At 39.1% G+C, this 23,846-nt stretch overlaps 1 protein-coding gene across 2 annotated transcripts in view; it reads left to right on the top strand.

Annotated features, from left to right (window-relative positions):
* Positions 1–23,846, top strand: part of vmp1 (vacuole membrane protein 1) — a 175,541-nt gene that overhangs the window by 141,809 nt on the left and 9,886 nt on the right. For both annotated transcript variants that reach the window (XM_073053141.1, XM_073053140.1), the window contains exons 8-10: positions 6,213–6,293; positions 7,924–8,040; positions 16,321–16,382. In XM_073053141.1, coding sequence (XP_072909242.1) covers positions 6,213–6,293; positions 7,924–8,040; positions 16,321–16,382 — 260 coding nt within the window. The remainder of the gene's footprint in view (positions 1–6,212; positions 6,294–7,923; positions 8,041–16,320; positions 16,383–23,846) is intronic.

Below are 23,846 nucleotides of genomic sequence, written 5' to 3'. Positions count from 1 at the left end.
GGTCCTAAATTAGGTTTATGCACTGAATATGCTTCCTTATGGCAAATAAAACTGCAAATTATGAGAGGTGTAGATGGTTGTTTATAAACTGAACAACTGCCATTTATATCTGTTAAACTCTGGCATTGAATTCATCCAGGTGGTCAATACTCCTTGGAAATTAGGAGAGTAAAAGTGACTTTATTCAAACTTGTAAAGTTTTAAATGGGCTGTTGAGATGTTTTCACTGGTGAGAATATTGTAAACAAGGCAGTCAGCTGCAAAATACTGTTCAATACTTTAATACGAATATTTTAGTACCAAAACTTTTTCAGTGCTGTAATTCCAAGCTAACTCACTGCCAGATTTCTGGATGTGGGACTTTGCAACAGGATCCTTGACTTCCTGACCTATAGACTGCAATCAATAAGGATAAGCAGCAATATTCTCACTGTGATTATCTCAGCCCCCTGCTCTATTCTCTATTTACTTATGACTGAGTGGTCAGATCTGCTCTACCACCATCTACAAGTTTGCAGATGATGCCACCATTGAGCTAAAGCTCAAATAATAGGAGTTAGAGTTCAGGGAAGGAGTAGAGAGCCTAGTGGCATGTTGTCATGGCAACAATCTTTATCTCAATGTCAGTAAAACAAAAGATCTGGCAATTGTCTTCAGGAAAGGAGGCAGTGCACATGCACTATTAATGATACTGAGGTCAACAGTGTTGAGCTGCAGTGAACATCACCAGTACCCTGTCCTGGCCAACCACATAGATGCCATCACCAAAACAGTGCACACAATTCCTCTGCTTCCTCAGGAAGCTAAATAAATTTGGCATGTCCCTCTGAATCCCATCAATTTTTATCAATGCACCAGAGAAAACATCCTATTTGGGTGCATCATAACTTGGTATGGCAACTGCTGTGTAACAACAAATTGCAGAGTGTTATGGACACAGCTCATCACATTACTTAGGCTCCCCTCCATGGTCAGTTCCTCCCGGCTCAGTAAAGCAGTCAACATATTAAAGACCACGAATTTCAGACATTCTCTATTCTCCTTCCTTCCCCACCCACACCAAGAATAAAAGTCTGAAAGCACTTAACCCTAACCAAGTTTAAGGACAGATTTTATCCTGCTGTTATAAAGCTTTTGAACGATCCCCTGGTCAGAAAAGATGGACACTTGACCTCACAGTCTATCTCATTATGGCCTTGCACCTTATGATCTGTCTGTACTGCACTTCTTCTGTAACCATAGCACTTTATTCTGCATTCTGTTATTGTTTTTCCTTTTATTATTTCAGTGCACTGTTGGAATGAAATGATCTGTGTTGATGTCATGCAAAACTGTTTTTCACTGCACTCGTTTAGCAATATAGTGTGGATTGAGCCCTTCAAATCACATTGTCCCAGCAACCCCCATAAACTCAATTAACCCTAACCCAATTATGGGACAATTTACAGCGACTAATTTACCTACCCACTATGTCTTTGGAATAGAAACATAGAAAACCTACTGCATGATACAGGCCCTTCGGCCCACAAAGTTGTGCCAAACCTGTCCCTATAGAAATTACTAAGCTCACCTATAACCCTCTATTTTACTAAGCTCCATGTACCTATCCAAAAGTCTCTTAAAAGACCCTATCGTATGTGCCTCCGCCACTGGCATCCCATTCCACGTGCTCACCACTCTTTGAGTAAAAAACTTACCTCTGATATTTCCTGTGTACCTACTCCCCAGCACCTTAAACCTGTGTCCTCTTGTGGCAACCATTTCAGCCCTGGGAAAAAGCCTCTGACTATCCACACGATCAGTGCCTCTCATCATCTTGTACACTTCTATCAGGTCACCTCTCATTCTTTGTCGCTCCAAGGAGAAAAGTCCGAGTTCACTCAACCTATTCTCAGGGCATGCTCCCCAATCCAGGCAACATCCTTGTAAATCTCCTCTGCACCCTTTCTATGTCTTCCACATACTCCCTGTAGTGAGGTGACCAGAACTGAGCACAGTACTCCGAGTGGGGTCTGTCCAGAGTCCTATATAGCTGTAACATTACCTCTTGGCTCCTAAATTCAGTTCCACGATTGATAAAGGCCAATACACTATATGCCTTCTTAACCACAGAGTCAACCTGCACAGCTGCTTTGAGTGTCCTATGGACTCGGATCCCAAGATCCCTCTGATCCTCCACACTGCCAAGAGTTTTACCATTAATACGATTCTGCTATCATATTTGACCTACCAAAATGAACCACTCTACACTTATCTGGGTTGAACTCCACCTGCCACTTCTCAGCCCGGTTTTGCATCCTATCAATGTCCCACTGTAACTTCTGACAGCCCTCCACACTATTCACAACACCTCCAACCTTTGTGTCATCAGCAAACTTACTAACCCATCTCTCCACTTCCTCATTCAGGTCATTTATAAAAATCACCAAGAGTAAGGGTCCCAGAACAGATCCCTGAGGCACTCCACTGGTGACCGACCTCCATGCAGAATATGACCCGTCTACAACCACTCTTTGCCTTCTGCGGGCAAGCCAGTTCTGGATCCACAAAGCAATGTCCCCTTGGATCCCATGCCTCCTTACTTTCTCAATAAGCCTTGCATGGGGTACCTTATCAAATGCCTTGCTGAAATCCATATGCACTACATCTACTGCTCTTCCTTCATCAATGTTTTTAGTCACATCCTCAAGAAATTCATTCAGGCTTATAAGGCACAACCTGCCCTTGACAAAGCCATGCTGACTACTCCTAATTATATTATACCTCTCCAAATGTTCATAAATCCTGCCTCTCAGGATCTTCTCCATCAATTTACCAACCATTGAGTTAAGACTCATTGGTCTATAATTTCCTGGGCTATCTCTACTCCCTTTCTTGAGTAAAGGAACAACATCTGCAACTCTCCAATCCTCTGGAACCTCTCCCGTCCCCATTGATGATGCAAAGATCATCACCAGAGGCTTAGCAATCTCCTCCCTCACCTCCCACAATAGCCTGGGATACATCTCATCTGGTCCCGGTGATTTATCCAACTAGATGCTTTCCAAAAGCTCCAGCTTCAGTCTGCTGCAAGTCATCACTACAATCACTAAGATCCTTTTCCATAGTGAATACTAAAGTAAAGTATTCATTAAGTATCTCTGCTATTTCCTCTGGTTCCATACACGCTTTCCCATTGTCACACTTGATAGGTCCTATTCTTTCACATCTTATCCTCTTGCTCTTCACATACTTGTAGAATGCCTTAGGGTTTTCCTTAATTCTGCCCACCTTCTCATGGCTTTTCTGGCTCTCCTAATTTCCTTCTTAAGCTCCTTCCTAGTAGCCTTATAATCTTCTAGATCTCTAACATTACCTAGCTCTCTGAACCTTTTGTAAGCTTTTCTTCTTGACTAAACTTATTACAGCCTTTGTACACCACAGTTCCTGTACCCTACCATAACTTTCCTGTCTCATTGGAACATACCTGTGCAGAACTCCACACAAATATCCCCTGAACATTTGCCACATTTCTTCTGCACTTTTCCCTGAGAACATCTGTTTCCAATTTAAGCTTCAAATTTCCTGCCCGATAGCTTCACAATTCCCCTTCCTCCAATTAAACGCTTTTCTAGCTTGTCTGTTCCTATCTCTCTCCAATGATATTGTAAAGGAGATAGAATTATGATCACTATCTCCAAAGTGCTCTCCCTGAGAGATCTGACACGTGACCAGGTTCATTTCCCAATACCAAATCAAGTACAGCTTCTCCTCTTGTAGGCTTATCTACATATTGTATCAAGAAACCTTCCTGAACACACCTAGCAAACTCCACCCCTTCTAAACCCCTTGCTCTAAGGAGATGCCAATCAATATTTGGGAAATTAAAATCTCCCATCACGACAACTCTATAATTATTATTATTATTCCTTTCCAGGATCTGTTTCCCTATCTGCTCCTCGATATCCCTGTTACTATTGGGCGACCTATATAAAAAAAACACCCAGTAAAGTTATTGACCCCTTCCTTTTCCTAACCTCCACTCACAGAGACTCTGTAGACAATCCCTTCATGGCGTCCACCTTTTCTGCAGCTGTGACACTATCGCTGATCAACAGTGCCACACCACCACCTCTTTTGCCTCCCTCCCTGTCCTTTCTGAAACATCTAAAGCCCGGCACTTGAAGTAACCATTCCTGTCCCTGAGCTATCCAAGTCTCTGTAATGGCTACCACATCATATCTCCAAATACTGATCCACGCTCTAAGCTCATCCGCTTTGTTCACAACACTTCTTGCGTTAAAATAGAGACATCTCGAACCTTCGGGTTGAGCGTGTCCATTCTCTAACACCTGCCTATTCTCCCTCTCGCACTATCTACAAGCTTTCTCTATTTGTGAGCCAACCTCCACTTCCCCAGTCTCTTACATCCCCTCCCAACAATTCTAGTTTAAACTCTCCCCAGTAGCCTTAGCAAACCTCCCTGCCAGGATATTGGTCCCCCTGGGATTCAATTGCAACCCGGCCTTTTTGTACAGGTCACACCTGCCCCAAAAGAAGTCCCAATGATCTAGAAATCTGAATCCCTACCCCCCTGCTCCAATCTCTCAGCCACGCATTTATCCTCCATCTCATTCTATTCCTATTCTCACGGTCATGTGGAAGGAAACCGGAGGACCCAGGAAAACCCCACACATTCCATGGGGTGGACGTATAGAATCCTTACAGAATGGCACCAGAATTGAACTCTGGAACATGCTAACCTCCACACAACCATGACACCCTGTTAGTTTGCTGACACATACACTTTGGTACCTGTGACTGTAGACTAATTTACCATGTTGCTAAATTCAAATTAAGTATCCTAGACCATGTTCAAAGGGGAAAGGAAGGTAATTTTAATTCTACAAAGGCCCTTGAAATAATTGCAGACAGCAGAGGGATTTTGAGCTGAATCCCTTGTGATTAATCAAACAGATTATATTAGTAACCTACAAATTTTTTTTGTGTTTAAAGAAGAGTTACTAGGGTAAAATACTATTGTACACTCCCCATATTTGCTACTGTGATTAGACGCATTACATTGCCTTCCAGGACCCAAAGCTTGTCTCATTCAGTTCTGTAATCTACAGGTTGAGGGGGAGGGGCAGAGGAAGAGGTTACAATCTTAGTTTAGCTTTACATATCACTACTACAGTATTTATTCAATTGACTTGCCTTCTTTCTGAAATCCTGGCAACTTTCTACACTTCCTGTTTCTTTTTGACAACTGACTGACCTTTTCCACACTCCCCCCCCCCCCCCCCCCCCATCATGTTCCATTTGAACTCATCACCCTCCCTCACCTGATTCTATCTGCTGATCACCCTCATAGTTATCTGCCTGGGTTCCTGGGTTGCTTCTCACTAGGTTCGTCTTTCCTATCCACTTGGTTACCTGATTCTATCTGCCCTTCTCCCTTCCTTATCTGGTCTGCCTATCATTCTCCAGCCTTCCTGCCTCCCCCTCTCCCCCCCCCCCCCCCCCCCCAGTCTGGTTCCATCTGCCTAATATTTTTTTCTTAAGTTTCTAGTTATCTCTTACCAGTCTCCACCTCAGCCCTCCCCGGTGCTGTTTGCAAAATGTTTGTATGTTCTCTCCGTGACTGCATTGGTTTTCTCTGGATGCTACTGTTTCCTCCCACGTTCTAAAGAAACGTGTTTGTAAGTGGTGGCCATGTTATGTTGACACCAGAAGCATGACCCAGCACAACTCTTGCTGATTTGATTTCACAATGTGTTTTGAAGTACATGCGCAAATAAAACTAATCTTCTCCCTCTCACTTCTAAGTGCCAGCTATCATCCTCTTCTGTTCTCAGTCCTGATACAGGATCTCAGCCTGAAACATCAGACATCCCTTTGTCTGTGCAGATTCTGCTTGACCCTCAGAGTTCTGCCAACAGATTATTTTTTGCTCCAGCTTCCAGCATCTGTAGTCTCTTGTGTCTCCATTAAACTAGTGTCAATATTTGGCAAAAGTGTTACAATAAATTATTGTTAAAGTGACTGATCTTTAAGTACAAAGCAATCAGTATTGACGATGAGACAATCATAGGGGGTAATCATATCAAATGGTGAGACAGGTTTAAGCAACAGGTGCCCAACTCATATTTGCTTGAATAAAAGCTTTAAAACATTAAAGCTAGCTGTTTTTGGATTTTGTACCTTACTGAAGATTTTTTTTCTCTCATTAGGATCTTCCCACCAGAGCCAGGATGGCTGTTCAGAACTTGGTGCAAAGAGTTGGTTTCTTTGGCATCTTGGCTTGTGCTTCAGTAAGTAGCAGATGAAAATTAATATAGTAATCTGGTTCAGTGCATTGGTGGGGATAAAAATCAATGTCTCCAGTGAAAGAAGGAATGTACATTTATTTATTGAGTATGATCTTTAAATCTTGTCTTGGAATGTCAAATACTGCAGATGGACTCCTGGCCATTTTATTAGGTGCACCTGCTTGTAATGCAAATATCTAATCAGCCAATTATGTGGCAGGAACTGAATGCAGAAAAGCATTCAGACATAGTAAGAAGGTCAATTGTTGTTCAAACCAAACATCAGAATGGGGAAGAAATGTAATCTAAGTGACTTGGACCATGAAATGATTGCTGGTGACAGATGGGGTGGTTTGAGTATCTCAGAAACTGATCTCCTAGGATCTTCACACTCAACAATCTCAAGTTGACAGAGAATGGTGCAATTAAAAAAAAATCCAGTGAGTAGCAATTCTGTGGGTGGAAATGTCTTGTTAATGAGGGGTCAGAGGAGAATGGCCAAACAGGTTCAAGCTGACAGGAAGGCAACAGTAATTCAAGTAACCAGAGGTTGCAACAGTGGTGTGCAAAAGAGCATCTCTGAATGCACAACGTGTCAGACCTTGAAGTGGATGGACTACAGCAGCAGAAGACCACAAATGTAACTCAGCAACTACTTTATTAGGTACAGGAGATAGTTGATAAAGTGGCCGCTAAAGTGCATTGCACATTCTTGTAGTCGGTAGACATTTCGTGTATAACATTCCGCAAACAAGATTGAAATGAATGATGATTTGATTTGCTGTGTTAAATGTTGGCAGAGGAAGAATGACAACTGGGAAAACTGCCTGCCTTTAAAAGATGAACAGCCACATGGGGATTTTGTTTTATGTCCCATTTTGTCAGATGCCACCTTCAACTTTGCCAAGTTCTCCCAGTAAACCACTTTAATGTTAGTATGCGTTATCTTGAAATCCTGGAGTGAGACTATTCCATGAATTGATAATGGCCTTCTCATTATGCATTTGATGAGTTTTCTGCCTGCTGATTTTTATCTCTGCTTGGGGAGGTGTGTGGTTGTAAAGCATTCTTTCATTTTGTTAATTTATCTTTTTTTTTTTAAACCATGTCAGCTGGTTTCTTTCATCATGGATTTCCTAATTCAAACTATTGTGCATCTTGAGGTGTTGCTGGGTTGTTTTCCCAAAAGTAAATTTACACAGACATTGCTGTCTTACAAATTATAGAAACGGGTATTGTAGTTGTAATGCAACTTTAAAATAAAAATATTCCCTTCAATACAGAGTTGTAGCCTCATTAATGGAAACACAATGAGGAGCTGAAAAAGATTACTTGGAGAAAGGTATCACATTTGAATATGATTTAATCCACTTTCAGCATCTGACAGCTGATCAATATCTTTATGAATTGCTTTCTGACTCTGTTTATCCATACTTTTAACAGAAGAAAAAAATAAAGCCAGTGGCTACATAAGAGAGAAATCAGAATTGAGTTAGAAGCATCATTACCTGTTTGCAAGATGCATATTAGCTTTATTATACCTACACCTTTACTCATGTTTTATTGTGGTATAATGTTTCCTCTGTATGACTTCCCTTTATGCTCTTTAAGTGTCATCCTTGATGTGTTGTAGATTCCCAATCCCCTCTTTGACCTGGCTGGCATAACATGTGGACACTTCCTTGTTCCATTCTGGACCTTTTTTGGTGCAACTCTTATTGGAAAAGCTATCATTAAAATGCACATCCAGGCAAGTATTGAGCCTAGCAGCACCTAAATGTAATTATTCTGAGATGCTATCTAGCTGTGGGGTTGATTGTTGTACATTTTTCACTGATGTTTCATCTGAGCAGTTTGTTGATGATCAAAACAAAACATAATGTTCTTTACCTTGGTGGAAATGTTGATTTTTGTTTTGTATCATGTATGCCATTAAGCTTGGCATTAAATTGACACAATACAAAATACAGTGCCATTAAACATGCCGTGGAAATTTGAAACAAAATACTAGGAATTACTTGTCATTGAACCTTTTTACATTAATTTATCTACCTCTGTTTGGCTCATTGATTTATCTTGGGTAACAATTTTCATTTTATTCTCAAGCCTCCTTTTGTTAGATTATACTTGGAAAGGAAACTAGGAGCTGGTTGTTAAAAGATGAGTAAAGCAAAATATTTAATGGAATGGACCAGCTGAGGGAAAGGGAGGATTGGAGAGATTCATATTCAGATTTATTTATCACATGTATGTACATCATACAGTGAAATGCATTGAAACACTCCCAAGGATGTGCTGGGGGAAGCCCGCCAGTGTCGCTACACATTCCAGTGCCAACGTAGCATGCCCACAATGCTCAACACAATTACAAACAACTGTTTTGACTTTTGGGTCTCAATCCCAGAATTCGCCAATCACACGTTTGACCTTCGAGCCTCAACTGACCTGACATCCAGGTTCAGTAACCTTTGACCGCAGAGCCCCTTGGGCCATGACTTCCAGGCTTAAATGGATTTTTGATTCTGTAGCCTAAGGGGGTGGGGGGTGTCACTGGCCCATGTGGCTCCTGAACATACAGACCTCTGTCTTGGGGGTTGCTAGTCACCGCAGTGCCTATCGACCTGGACTCTCTGAACACCTCTCCTGCCCTTGACCTCTAACTGTCCCATAGTGCTGTCCCCAAAGCTATCCCTGAAAAAAACCACCAAGTCTGAGTCATGACATTGACAGACATTGAATCTTAACTGATAGTGATGATACTGATATCCTTATATTCCTTGATTTCCCTTGCATTTGGAAATCCATTGTACCTACGTAGCCTTTGGCCACCACCCTCTGAATGACAAAGTTTCTCTTTGTCTCAGACCCATATCATGAAACAGTGTCCTTTGGACCAAGATTCCTCAGCGAGAGGAAGCATTATTTTCTGTCTGTAAGGGGCCCATTATTGCCCTATTTTCTCTCTCTACGTATCTCTATGTATTAATGCTTTTAGCCCATTTTTCTGCTAGCCTACTCTCATACCTTGCCTTTCTTGTGCAGTTTCTTGGTGGTTCTTTGAGTTTTAATATGTGCCCAATTGTTAAATCTGCAACAGGCCACCAGCATTTTGTGTGTGTTGCTTGAATTTCCAGCATCTGCAAATTTCCTCGTGTTTGCCTGTTAAATCTGCTTCTGTTTCTGGCAACTTCATAAGCCTTTATCATCAATTTAAAGCATTTAATTTTATCAGCCTCAGATTAGTTACTTTTCCTGTTGTTTTTATGACGAGGTTCATTTTTAGCAATTTATGAATTATTTGAAGTTATCCATGTTCACTGTTATGCTTTTCAATGTATTCTCCAAATTAACCACAGTCAATTCAACTCTCATACCTTCATAGTTTCCTCTGCTTGCTTTGAGTTTGAAACTGTTCTTCTATGCGAAATTGTATCATAATCTACTAAGACCCCCTATAAGATTATCACTTGGCCCTGTTTTATTGCCCTAAGCAAGATGCCAAATAACCCTTTTCCTAACTTTGCTCAATATATTGCAATAGTAAAGCATCTAGAAATGTATTCAAGAAATTTGGCTTCTACTTTATTGCAGCAAATTTGATCCATTGAGTCCATATATAGGTTCTCCTTTGTTCATTGTGTTATCCCTGTATGTCCACTTCTAATTTCCGACTGAAAATAACTCCTTGTGTGGCACCTTATTAAAAACATGTTGGAAGTTTAAAGACCATTTGTTTCCTCTCTTTTATGATCACAGGATTAACTTACTATAGTCCTATTCCCTCTCCCTTCTTGAATAGTGGAATTACATTTGCTATCCTTTAGTCCACTGGGATTATTAATAAAATCTAAGAAATTGTGGGTAAATCAATAACAATTTTTCATCACTGTAGCCAGTTATTTTAAATACCATAGTAGTTTTGGCACTGTATATTCAGTTGTTAACGTGCCATGGAATGTGGTAATCTTAATATGATTGTGTCAAATCAAGTGGTTTTAAGAATTGAAAACCATGTTTAATAAATGCTGTTGGTTTCTGGGATTGTAGGGAGAGAGCCGGTTGATGGATTTGTTGTCTTTTAATCCCATTACTATTTCCAATGCTTGTTCTTTGTTTCTCTCATCAAGCCACCTTGGTTTCCAATATTTTTGGATTTCTTTTTCAATCTTCTATTTTGTGAAGTTGGATACAAGGATTTCATTTATTATATTTTGTTATTGCCATAATTTCAGCCTCTAAGAGATCAGCGCCTCCTCATTTGAATAGTTTTATAGAATGTAAACAATTTCTTTGTCTTTCACAAAGTAAATTGGAGTTACAAGTTGTCTGGTTCTAAAATTTCATTGTGAACCTTGCCCTACTTCAATATGTGTTAAATGTTGTCGGGATGCTGAGACTACAACACACAAAGCAGCAGAGAATATCTTGTAGGAAGGAACATTTTTGGAAATTCAGTATTTAAAGGGTTAAAGTAACTTACTGTATTGTATAATTTAACAGTTTTGGAAATATGCAAACATGTTGAGGCTCACGCTGAATACTCCTAGCTTTTTCTCTAATCCCTTATAATACTGCCATGTACTTCTCACGCAATTGATCTTACTCAATCCATTGTATACGTTGCTGTTTTCAGTTTAGTAAGGAAGATATAATTTAATGATTTGTTTGATCTGTCTTTCGAAGTACTTTGTATTTGAAAGGCCCAGTCTCATTCCTCAGGCTAACAAGTTAGTTAATCTTGGCCTGGGCACATGTTGAACTGCCTCAAGACCCAGAAGCAGCTTTCTCATTATAGATTTCTGTTTGGTTATTTCTTTTGTATAATCCCCACTTGTGAAAATTGAATTTAGTTCTAGAGCTCTCTATATCTTGGATAAATGCTCATTTTTTTCTTTCTTTTTCAATATTTTTATTTCCTACAAAAAAGAATACAGTGTATAGGAGGATATATATTATATATCAATTACAATATATTTGAATCACACTTATAGTCGCATTACCCCATATTCATGTAATTTAAATTGAATCGTAATATTGCAAAGTAGTAATTTTATTATACAAAAAAAATCTAAACCCACTACCAAGAAAAGCTGTTTGGTAAAGGAAGAAAAAAAGGGGAAAAAATCCTTATCATATGGTAAAACATATTATTAGCCAACATCTGTACTTGATAAATCAAAGATTTTGAAAATAATTCCAAAAAAAGGCCCCATAATGTTAGAAAGTCTTGACTAGATTCAGAAATTGAACAATGAATCTTCTCTAAATTTAAGCTTGTCCTAACATCGCTTAGCCATTGAGCATGAATAGGTGGAGCAACATCCTTCCACCTAAGCAACAATGCCCTCCTAGCTATAAGAGAGATAAAAGTCAAAATGTGCAAATCAGGTGTCTCCAAGATAGTATATTTTCCTCCAATAATACCGAATAAGGCAGTCAAAGGGTTTGGTTTAAAATTTACTTTAAAAAGTACAGAAAAAATGCTCATTCTTTTTATATTTCTATATGACTAGTCACTTGTTAATGATGATGTATGCTTCCAGTAGCAAACCAAATGTGTAACCTATCAGTTTTGAGAGAAGTTGAACATTTGTGGAGCAGTAAAATTAGTTTGGGATTGACCAGAAAAGCCTGGTCATAGCCCATATTTCATTTAGATGTTGGTGGCCAGTTTAGCTGGCTTACAACAGTTCCACTCCCACTCGGCCTAGCGTGTTCTCATCTAGAGGATACTAAACTAGGCTCTGTTTGCATACCCATGTAGATATAAATGATCTATTGGCGTGAGATCTCCATGGTGTCCTGCCTGGCCAATATTTTTGTTTCAATTAGCATCACTAAAAACATTATCTCCTAATCAAAGTTCTATTTTGGGAGTTTCCTGTGAACAAATATACAGTCAACATTGCTTCACTCGAGAAGAGACTATACTTATCTTTTTTCCAAATAAAAACCTGCTTAACTGGTGTTAAAATTTTGAAATATTCTAAGTGTAATGTGAAAGTTGCCAATGAATGTGAATGTTTTGCTTTTATTGGAGGGGGGTTCAGCCAATGGGAGGCCCATAATGATTCATTGATAGATTATCTCCTTGTTGTCCACCAACTACACCTTTGGCAGATTGTATCCTACTTGCAGATTATGGGGTGTAGGGGCATATACCTGACTGGGTTTTACACACCCAGATATGTAATGTTTGCTTGGTCCTCCAAGCAATCAGTGAAAAGCTTTGGCAATTTCTAGGTTGTGTTCTTCTGGGATGAGGCATGATTTCATATTATCCCTATCAAAAGTAAGGGAAAGCATTATCAAAGTTTTCCATATCAATCATCTGGAAGGAAAGGTATACTTCAAAAATTATTTTAATCTTGGTCTGCTGTTATCTCTTATAATGCCTATCAATATCACCTCACAGCATTGTACTCCTTCCCCAGCCTTAACTGCTTCTCACTCCCATTCCATTTATGACTTACCCCCCTCCTACCACCCCTTCTAATCCTCCAAACTTGGCAAAGGATTCTGTTCCTCCCAAGAGTCACACTCTATCAGGCCTTTTATCAGAAACAATTAGTCCAATGACGTTTGCTCTTTGCTGGTGTCCAAAATGGCTACCTGTCTTATTTCAATTAAAATTCCTAGATTGCTCATCTTTATATGCAGTAGAAAATGTCATATGCTAACTTGTGTGTTTGAGGAACCCTTAGAGCTATACAGCTCGGTAACAGGTACTTAGCCCAACTGGTCCATCCCAATAAAGATGCCTATCTAAGCTTGTTTCATTTGCCTGCATTTAGCCACGCCTTTCTAAACCCTTCCTCTCAATGTACTGTCCAACTGTCGTTTGTAAATTGTTATTGTAAAATTAGTTGATATAAATGTGTATTTTATATGTTTGACATGAGACTAAATTGCATTATATTTTCTGAAAGATGAAGTGCTTAAAAAAAATTATTTACAAGGAGGTATATAACCTCAATTGGATTGCGGGGGCAGAAAGGTGTGGTAAAGTGATTGTGAAATCCCAGGGTGATCATAAGCAGATTCAGATCGTGTTGCAGGATTAAAACAGTACGATTTAAAAGCTTGGGGGAAAAAATAGGGAGATGCTTTCTTTTTAAATTTCAAAATCCTTTTTGTTTTTCTAAGAATAGAAGGTCACAAGTGCTGATGTAATCCTCAATTTATAAGTCCATAAATTTGCAATGTTTGTCTTAACAGATTTTCTTAAGTCTTTTTCTAGACTCACATTCTCTCTGCTAGGTACTGAAAGGCCTGATAGCTCAATAGACCAGCAGAAATAAATGCTGTAAATCTGAAATAAAAATACGTGGAGTACTGGTTAAACAACATTTATGGGGAGAGAACCAAATAACTTGTCAGGGCAATGTTCATTTATCTGAGTAGCACTCACAAAATGCTGGAGGAACTCAGCAGGTCAGGCAGCATCTATGGAAAGGAATAAAGAGTTGGCATTTCAGGCCAAGACCCTTCCTTACCTAAGTTCTTCCAGCATTTTGTATGTTATTCTGTGTTTTTGATCATTTATCAGAACTCACTTTTGCCTGACTAAAACTTGAGATTAAGCACAGCTCCAATGCCATATTTAAGTTTGCTAATGACACCCACATCATTGACCAAGTCAAAAGGGAACAACTGAGCATATTGGAGGGAGATTGAAAATCCAGATGAAAGGTGCCATAACAACAGCCTCTCACTCAATGTCAGCAAGACCAAGGAGCTGATTACTGACTTCAGGAGTAGGAAATCAGAGGTCCATGAACCAGTCCTCATCGGGGATCAGAAGTAGAGAGGATCACCAACTTTAAATTCCTTGGTGTTATCATTTCAAAGGACATGTCCCAGCATGTAAATGCCATTATGAAGAAAGCACAGCAGTGCCTTTGCTTTCTTAGAAGTTTACAAAGATACAGCATGATACCTAAAGCTTTGACAAATTTCTATGGATGTGTCGTGGAGAGTATGCTGGCTGCATTACGGCCTGGTATGGAAACACTAGTTCCTTTGAATGTAAAAGCCTACAAAAAGTAGTGGAATTGACCCAGTCCATTACGGGCAAAGCCCTCTCCGCCATTGAGCCCATCTACATGGAGTGCTGTCACAGAAAAGTCGCATCAATTTTCAAAGACCCCCACCATCCAGGCAATGCTCTCTTCTCACCATTTGAGAGTCTCATTTAATTTGGGACGTGAAATGAAACTTGATAGTCACAGACTATAGTTTGGTGCAGTTGTGTTCCCAAGTTCACACCTGTGAGTGGCACTGCATGACTCACTTCAAGAGTTGCTTTGCACAGACTTATTTTAACATGCTCTGCTCTCACCATACACTGACAAGCTTTGCATAACCTAATGAAAACCCAGTTAAAAGATTAGCTTTAATTTGTCACAAAACGTTGAAGCATACTGTGAAATGCATCAAATCAAATCCATGAGGATTGTGCTGGGCAACCCACAAACCATATTCATTCTAATCTGCACTTATGGAATGTTGAATTGTTGAAGTTGCTATCATTTGGATGAGCATTCAAACCTTCTCTCATATAGATATGAAAATTCCTGTGTTGCATTTCAAAGTACAAGGGCTTTTTTGAGGTGTCCAAGCTAATAATTATCTTTGAAAAAGTATCTCTAAAATAAAGCCATCTTGTTGCTGATCATAGGATTTGGCATGTGCATTGCTGACTGATTTACTTTAGCATGACTTGGGACATCCCAATGCCATAAATGGCACGATATAAATTCAGGTTCCTCCTCCTTACCACTAAGCTGACAGCTGTAGCCTGTTCAGTTACTGTCTATTTCCTAGTCCATATGCTGTGCTTGTACATCTTGAGCTTCTTCTTTCCTTTGTGGATTTTACAAATGTGATTGGGAGTATACATGAGACAAAAGCATATGGCAAATGTTTTTAATAAAACAATTCAAGTAATTATTAAAGAAAAGTTGACCTCTACCCACTAAGGTCCACCATAGTCATGTTTTTGTTTATTGCTACTACACAAGTCCTGATTTTTTTTCAAGACTATGTAATTATATCAGAGATCATTATTTAGATCCTCTCAGCTTGTAATCCTTATAAGCACAGCAATATGGATCACTGTCCTGAGGAGCTGAGTGCCTGTACTATGAGAGTACAGAGGTTGATAGGGAATGAATGAAGCAATGACCTTACCAAAAGGTTCATCTTTTACCTGGAAACTCATTTACTTTTAAGATTTGTTATAAATGTGTGAATCCATGGTGAAGATTGAAATTGTGGCATAAATTGTAGCAATCCAAATTATTACCATACGGTGAGAAGAGTGCATTGCCTGGATGGTGGGGGTCTTTGATGATTGATGCGACTTTTCTGTGAGAGCACTCCATATAGATGGACTCAATGGTGGAGAGGGCTTTACCCGTAATGAACTAGGCCATATCCACTACTTTTTGTAGGATTTTACATTTAAGGGAGCTGGTGTTTCCACACCAGGCTGTAATGCAACCAACATACTCTCCACCACACATCCATAGAAGTTTGTCAAAGCTTTAGATAAAATGCTGTTACCTTCCTCCTGTTCCTTTGCTGTATTGAAATTGAGACATGCCATACTGCCTTATAGTTTGTTGCATTATTTCTTGAGTCTGAAATTGTGGAACTCTTTTCTCATTCCTTCTGTACTTCACACACTCTAGCCATTGCCTCTTCCTTGGTCTTTATCTTGCCTAATTGCAATTGCCCAAGAAACAACCAAAGTGAATTATATTTTTAAGCGGTTAACTGCAGTTTTGTTTTAAAAAAAGGTAAAAACATTTGTTCTCCACTATTTCCCTTGATGTTTTGAAAATGCCTTTTTTATAAAGAGAAGTGTCCTTGAAATCAGCGGATCACGTCTCTTGTATTCTTGGTTTTATGAATAAATTGAAAGGGCTGATCTCTTCCTGTGCATATAAGTGATTTCATTCTTTGTGTATCTATTCTATTCCAAATTAATTTTTTCTCAACTGTTCTTTCTGTTTTAAACCCACAGAAATTATTTGTTATTATCATGTTCAGCAAGCACATAGTGGAACAGATGGTGTCCTTGATAGGGTGAGTAATTTATCAACTGATCTTCACATCTGCTTTATGTGAATGGAAACTGTGTGGGTGGAGATTCCCAAGAAAGGGTTAATCAAAATGAATATAACGTTCCATCCTCCATGGGACGTAATCCACCTGCAGTGCTAGTTGATTCATTTAAAAGACTTTACTCTTTGCTTTCAGTGCAAAGTTTACTGTCTTTCTGCCAGGAGTTTAATCTTTAATAGAACTTGAGTCATGTCAAATATACTGTACTAGATCAATAAAAGCCCACTATCAGTTTCCTTTGAATATACATTTTATGTTTTAGGTCAACAGAAAGTCGTCAGCATGTTTATTTATTTGATGAGGTCTTGTCCATGAAATTGTGCAGAGTTTTTGCTAGAGCAACTAAATCAAGTAAAAATGGAAACTGGAGCCACATAGAGAATGCAAAGTAACTTGTCCATACCTTATCCTTTTCATAGTTTCATTAGAGCTGAAACATTTGTCTCCATTAAGCAAATAAATAAATTTGGACAGGAAGGTGTCGGTAAATTTGTAAGGGTTAATGAGTGTGTGTCTATATATAACCATTAATTTGGATTCCAAGGTTAATGTGAATGGGTGCTGCTGAGAGTTTGTGGTTGAAGTATATTGTGACCTAGCAAGAGGAGCTTTGCTCTGTATGCCATGGCAATGGTTTAATATTGATGTTGTATGTGTATAATAAACATATTCATTCTTCTGCTGAGTACAAAATTAAAGAGGCAACCTGGGATATCACACCATGCTATTCGTAGAAGCTATTAAAGCCCTAAAATGCCTGTCTGATTGTGGAAAATGCCATTCTATTCTCTCAACAAATTTCTTGATGTCTTCTTTTGTTTAAAACTGCAGTTAACCAGTTACATGTTGAGCTTTAGAGCTTTGGTCCTCCTTTGGTTTCTCATAATCAAAAATATATAAGGCATGAATTTTGAAGGACAATGTTGGGTGATCATCCCATGCTAATACTAAATCTAGTGATCTACAGAGAGGCTGATGCCTTCTGATTCCTTTCTAGAGCTTTGACATTGCAAAATAAATAATTTATTGCTGTCCCTTCCAAATTATGCAGTTGGGTTGTTTAACAATGATTGCACAATTACTTTTATCATCTAAATTTATGATCTACTTTCTAAGGACTATATTAATTTTATTGGCAATAATGCGTGTTGGGTTCACTGGAACTATCTAGGCTGTCTGTAGTATCTGAAGGTTCATTTGGTATCAATAAACCATTTGAGCTTTGGCTTTTTGAACATCTGTGCTGCTAAAAAATTAATAGAGTATTGTTCTCAACAGATAATCTTGTTATCCTAAATTTCACTTTTATTGGCTATTAAAGTAAAGATTAGATTGAGCCCATAATTATTGCTCTTATCTTAATATCAATTCGGCAGCTCAATGGATAAGTGTATTGCCTGGTCAGAGATTAAGCCAAATCAGCCAGTTCAGTGCATGTCCAGTATGTGGTCTGTACAATTTTAGCAAGGTTAATAATTTAAGAATGACAGAAAAGCACTTCAATTCCCCAGTCTCTAGTTTGGAACCTCTGAAAATTGTTCGTGTAGTGGTTGGATGAAGACAAGTTTGGCCTTGCCAGTGATTCCATTGCTTGCTGGCAATCATGTGAGGAAGATACAAGAAAAAGCCCATGGAACTTGAGACCACAGTAGTTTGTCATCAGAGAAAGTTTAAATTTGCAGAATATATTCATGCATATTTTGTGGCTGGAAAAACTAGTTGCCACTGAAAGGGTGAACTTAAGGTCCAAAAAAATTGCATTGAAACTGCTGGTCTTCAAAATGGGGAAGGTATTATGCAGCACCTTCAAATCAGTGATGGCCAGAAAAATAACTTGAAGCTCCTAGTGTCTGCTTTGCTGATGTATCACTGCTTCTTTGCACCTTCTTTTAGTTGAAGTTCAAGATTGCCTCTAATACATCTTGCACCTTTACTCTGAGAGGCTCTCTTTTTTTAGAATTGTAATTTAATTTTCATGGACTAAATGACATTCTGTGACTTGGCAATAGTTGTTGAATCATACAAAGCTAACTTGAAGTAGGAAGTTGATTAAAGCTGTTAAACCCATCTAGTTTTCCCAGTGCATGCGCAAGACCTGTCCATTATGGGCAGGTTGCACAATCCTACCTGAAGAGCCAAAACAGAACAGGATCACTGAAGAACATGAAAAGAGAATGGATTACCAGTTGTGTTATGGTTCTGAAGATTTTAGGAGAATAAAGAAGCTAAAGGAAGCAAAGATTGTTCATTTCTGGTAATAAAGTAGTTGGGGTCAGAGTCTTGTTTTAACTGCTTATTTACTGCAGATCCAATTTGAACTCTGGCTGAAATCACAATGGTTGAAAAATGTGACATGGGACAGTTTTAATCATCTTTAATGATATTGCCTTTGCAGTGTAATTTCAAAGGTAGCATTTTTAGTGTCATTCTCAGTAAAAAGGTAGTGCTAAGACAGCTCAGTCCATCACAGGCAAAAATTAGTTGGAGCTTGACCAAAAAAGTCTACAAAAATTGGTAGGTCAATCACAGCAAAGCCCTCCTCACCATTGAGCACATTTGCAAGGAGCGTTGCTACAAGAAAACAGCATTCATCATCAAGGATCCCCCATTATCCTAGCCATGCTCCCTTCTTACTACTACCATTGGGCAGAAGTTGCAGGAGCCTTAGGTCTCACACACTAGTTTCAAGAACAGTTAATATTCTAGAACCATTGGGCTTCCATACCAGTGTTGATAACTTCACTCACTTCAACTCTGAAATGACTCCACAACCTATGGACTCACCGTCAAGCCCTCCACAGCTCGTGTCTAAATCTGAGACCTCAATCAGTCAGAGTTCATGGATATTGTGTCCTAGCTGCCTCAATATGCAAGCTTCTCCCACGAGAGTTGAGGGGTAGGGGGGTTGGGGGTATATCCCCGAATGTAAATATGAAAGAACAGAGTACCATGTGGGTGGTGAAAATTTTGAAAATGTAAAGACAGTAATGGAAACAACTGTAAACAATTGAAAGTCATTGAATGGTTTATTGTATATAATTTTATTTTTGAATAAAATATATTTTGCTTAATAAAAAAAAATGCAAGCTTAGGCAGTAGAAGCTTAGGCAAGCTGTTGCCCATGTAGCGAGCCCTCCTCTCCACACATCTGATGAACCCAAAGGAATGGCAGAGACCAATACAATTTAGCTCCAGCAGCATTGCAGGAGTTGTCACTCAACATTGAACTCAGTGTAAGACTGCCTTATAGGGACTCCAGCTTCAGATTTTTGCTTTGGGGTTTGCTTTTGAAATGATTCAAAAGTCATTTTGTTGGGGAGCAGCCCAGGAATGTAATGGAATAGTGATTAGTGTGTGTGGATATCAGTCTTAACATTTTGAATAAGTTGAAGTTTGAATATTTTAAAATGTTTTAAAGAAATCTAGCCTCATTGATACATAAAACATAAAAAGATAAGCTTTCCAACAAAAGCACAGGGCCAATAATGTTAATGACAAAGATAAGGGTTTACATTGAATGGTTGAGAATTTCACTTCTTTGTTTAGAGCTGTCTCTATTTTGGTCTGCTGTGTTTAAGTTTTCCAAACTCTCATTCTCATCTGCCAACAAGTCCAGACACGAGGGATCTCTTATTCTTTCTCTCTGACTTGTATCCTTAGTCATCAACATTTTATAGGCATGAATTAGGTCTGGTTTTCCTTTGTTCTGTTTATCACAAGACTAATCATTTAACCACAGTTCCCCCCTTTGCAATGCATACCAATGTGCTGACATTGCATCATTTTTGCCCTTCATTTTATTCTCCATTTTAGATTTTAATCAGCTGTTGGCTTTTACATAAATTAATGATGCTGTCCATGCAATGACAGAACTTGCTTCAAGGTTTGTTCCTCATTGTTAGGTAAGAGCTTCACAATTATGGTTGATGTTTATCACAAAGCATACTTTTGTCTGCATTACTGAGTGTGTGGTGAGGATCCACAAGAATGTAACTTCTAGAAGCATAAGCAGTTATGTTCATAAACATTTTCAACCCCTTTAAGTACCTAGATTATTTGTGATCCAATTGATGAGGTATTTCCAAGTTTGTGATTTAAAGAAATGCGCAGTCAGCTCTCTTAGAAGGGATGGAACACAAAATTCTAACTTCGTGATTTTTTGATTTTAATTTATTTTATTACAATCTTCACTATGTAAATTGCTTATAATGATCTGTTTTGTGAACTCAAATATCAGTTGGGCACCTCACAGAATTTTCTAAAGAAATGGACTTGCTCCTAACTTAACATTCCTGACATTGTAGTTGCTTCTGTACTATCATTTGTGCAGTTTTTCCAAAGTCTGGTATCCAGGATGCACTCTATTACAGCTAGAATCTGATATAATAATCATTATCATCATTATGTGGTGTGTCATGACGTAGGTGATCATGGTTTGTCCATGACCATGATTGTTCTTAGCAAATTTTTCTACCGAAGTGGTTTTCCATTCCCCCCCTTCTGGGCAATGTCTTTACAAAATGGGTGACTCCAATAGTTATCGATACTTTACAGAGATTGTCCACCTGTGTCAGTGGTTGCATAACCATGACTTGTGATATGCACCAGCTGCTCATACAACCGTCCACCACATGCACCCATTGCTTCACATGACCCTGATCGGGGTGGGGATGGCTAAGCAGGTGTTACAACTTGCCCTGAGGTGACCTGCAGGCTAGCAGAAGGAAGGAGCGCCTTACACCTCCTTTGGTAGAGAAGTATCTCCACCCTGGCACCTGCAGGATCTGATAACCAACTTTAAAATGTGCTCTCAAGATAAAGGAAATACAGGCAAGGCTGCTTTAATTGCAGGTGCTGATGAAGGACCTTCCCTGGTTGCAGTTCTTGGAACAAAATTCACGCAATGCTGTTGGAGTAAAGAATTATAGGAATCTGACTCTGTGACAACAGAGAAGAAACTGTATTGTTTGTCAGAGCCAAGATGAAGGTGACATGGATGGGAGGTTCCAAGAACATTTAGTTCTCTCCAGATTTTTCACTAGACGTACCCAGGAGAGAGGTGGTGTTTAAATAGCCATGAGTCAGCCATGCATCCTGTAGCTCTTGATATCAAAGGCTCACCATTCAGCCTATTAAAAATGATAGCTCCACCCTTCTAGGCAAGCACAAGTTTTTTTGCCTTGTAATTTGAGAGATCAGAAAAGGAACTACTCACTGTAGAATACCCAGCTTCTATACTGTTCTTTGATGGCTAAGGTGTGGCAGGTGGCCTGACTCTTCTGTATTCTCACTGTGTAGAAACTGCCTGATCCATTGTATTTCAAATGTTATCAACCACTCTTAAATTCAGTATTTTATATTGTCCAGGTTCTGTATGCGTTCTCACCATTCGCAAAATAACTGAACACAGTTTAACATCAGATTCAATGGTTCCATTTAATATCAGAGAATGTATGCAATATACAACCTGCAATTCTTACTCTCTGCAGACATCCTCAGAACAGAAGAAAACCCCCAAAGAATGAATGACAGTAAGAAGTGCAAGAACCCCAAAGCCCCCTACCCCCTCCCACACACAAGCAGCAGTAAAAAGCATTGATCCTCCCCTCCCCCCACTTATTCTAGCATAAAGCATCGGTATTTCCACCGCCCATCCTGCAAGCAACAGGAAAGCCCCCAAAGAGAAACCATGGTTTATAGTACATCAAAAACTAACTGTTCGATCCCATACAGAGCCCTCCAACAGCCTCTCTTGCTGTCTTCAATGTTCTGGCTCCTGCTACGCTTCAGTTTGTGACACCAGTGAGAATTTGTGTCCACAGGGGTCATGCAAGGCTCCCAAGGCGTCTGACTTCAGGCCACATCTGGACATACTGTAACAAAGCTGATCAGTGAACTTCAAGAACGGGAATACACCCATGTGTAGAACATCAGTCATTGAGTGCCACTGTAGATCTGAGATCCCGATAGGACCCCAGCCACCCTGAAAGGAGATTAGAGACATCCGAGATATTCATAAGTATTTGATCTCTTGGTAGAATATAGAACATAGAACAGTACAATACAGGAACAGGTGCTTTGGCCCACACTGCTGTGCTGAACTAATTAATCTAGCTAATGCCTAGCTAAACTAATCACTTCTGCCTACACAATGTCCGTATCCATCCATTCCCTGTCATTCATTTGTACCTGTCCGAGAGCATCTTAAATGCCTCTCTAGTTCTGATAGTTAGTTCAGATTGATGGGCAAGTACAGCAATGATGTCCTAAATAGCCCAAAAATAACTGGCTCTTGATACTGTAACCTCTTTCCTATACTTATAGGCCCATGGATCTATGTCAGTTCCAGAAAGACCAATCTCAAAGGATCTTATTTTCCCTGTATCCCTCTGCCTTGTTCTCTCACACATACATAGCAACACTGCTTTGATATTTTTCCCCGCTTATCTAATGAGTAACTTAAAGTTGTCAGCATTTCTGATAAGTGGGAGAAAACCAGAGCATGTAAGAGAAATAAATGCAGTCACTTGAGAAATCCCCATAAATCCAAACAAACTACTGGCATCTGAGGTTAAGGTCAAACATGGGTCCCTAGAGTGTTCAGCAGAAACCTGAAATTGCTGTGCTACTATGCCATCTCTCTTAGGTCAGATGTGATTTCAACCATTATTTTTTCTCCCTCTAACTCCTCCATCCACTTTCTTCATCATCATCATCATCATATGAATCAGTTGTGCTATATTTCCTTTGACCATTTTCCAGTGGGTGTTACCTTAATGTTGAGAGCAGATGTTCTTTGTCCCAGACCATGTTGTGATAAAGTCCATTACTTAAAACATATATGAATAATTAAGATGTTCATATAAATAGCTCTAGGTGCTTTTGGTTCCTGATGCTTTTGCAATCCAAATGTTCTTTGGAAGTCAAGAATAAGGCATAAAGATTTTTGCTTTTAATTGTTTTATTAAGTGTTACAAGAACAAGAAGAAGTGCCGAGAGAACCAAAAAAAAGACTGAAAAGCAGTTGTGATCTTTTCCTGCTCAGAACAGAGATTTAAAAAATTTCCATTGATATTAATTAACCTACAATTTACAGTGGATTCTGGATAATCAGGACCAGTGCATTTTGGCCCAGTTAAGTGGCTGCCCCAATTAGACCAGGTTTCATGGAAATAGTTAAAAATGTATATATTTAAAAAGACAAACTAATTTCAGCTAAGTAACAAATTTGTATTTAAATGAAATACAGAACAAATTAGAACACTACAAATCCTACTACAGTAATATAAAGCTGTGTATTAGTTCCTAAAATTTATTGACAGAGGAATTCATCCAGTGTACACTGCCTTGTTCTTTTGATTGACTAAATGCGTGCCACAGTGGTGTAGCAGTTAGCACAACACTATTACAGCTCAGGATGTCAGA

The sequence above is a fragment of the Hemitrygon akajei genome, chromosome 8 (assembly GCF_048418815.1).
Source record: "Hemitrygon akajei chromosome 8, sHemAka1.3, whole genome shotgun sequence".
NCBI classification, from domain to species: Eukaryota; Metazoa; Chordata; class Chondrichthyes; order Myliobatiformes; family Dasyatidae; genus Hemitrygon; species Hemitrygon akajei.
Note: the sequence above shows the minus strand (reverse complement) of the source record. Positions and strands in the feature narration are given on the sequence as shown.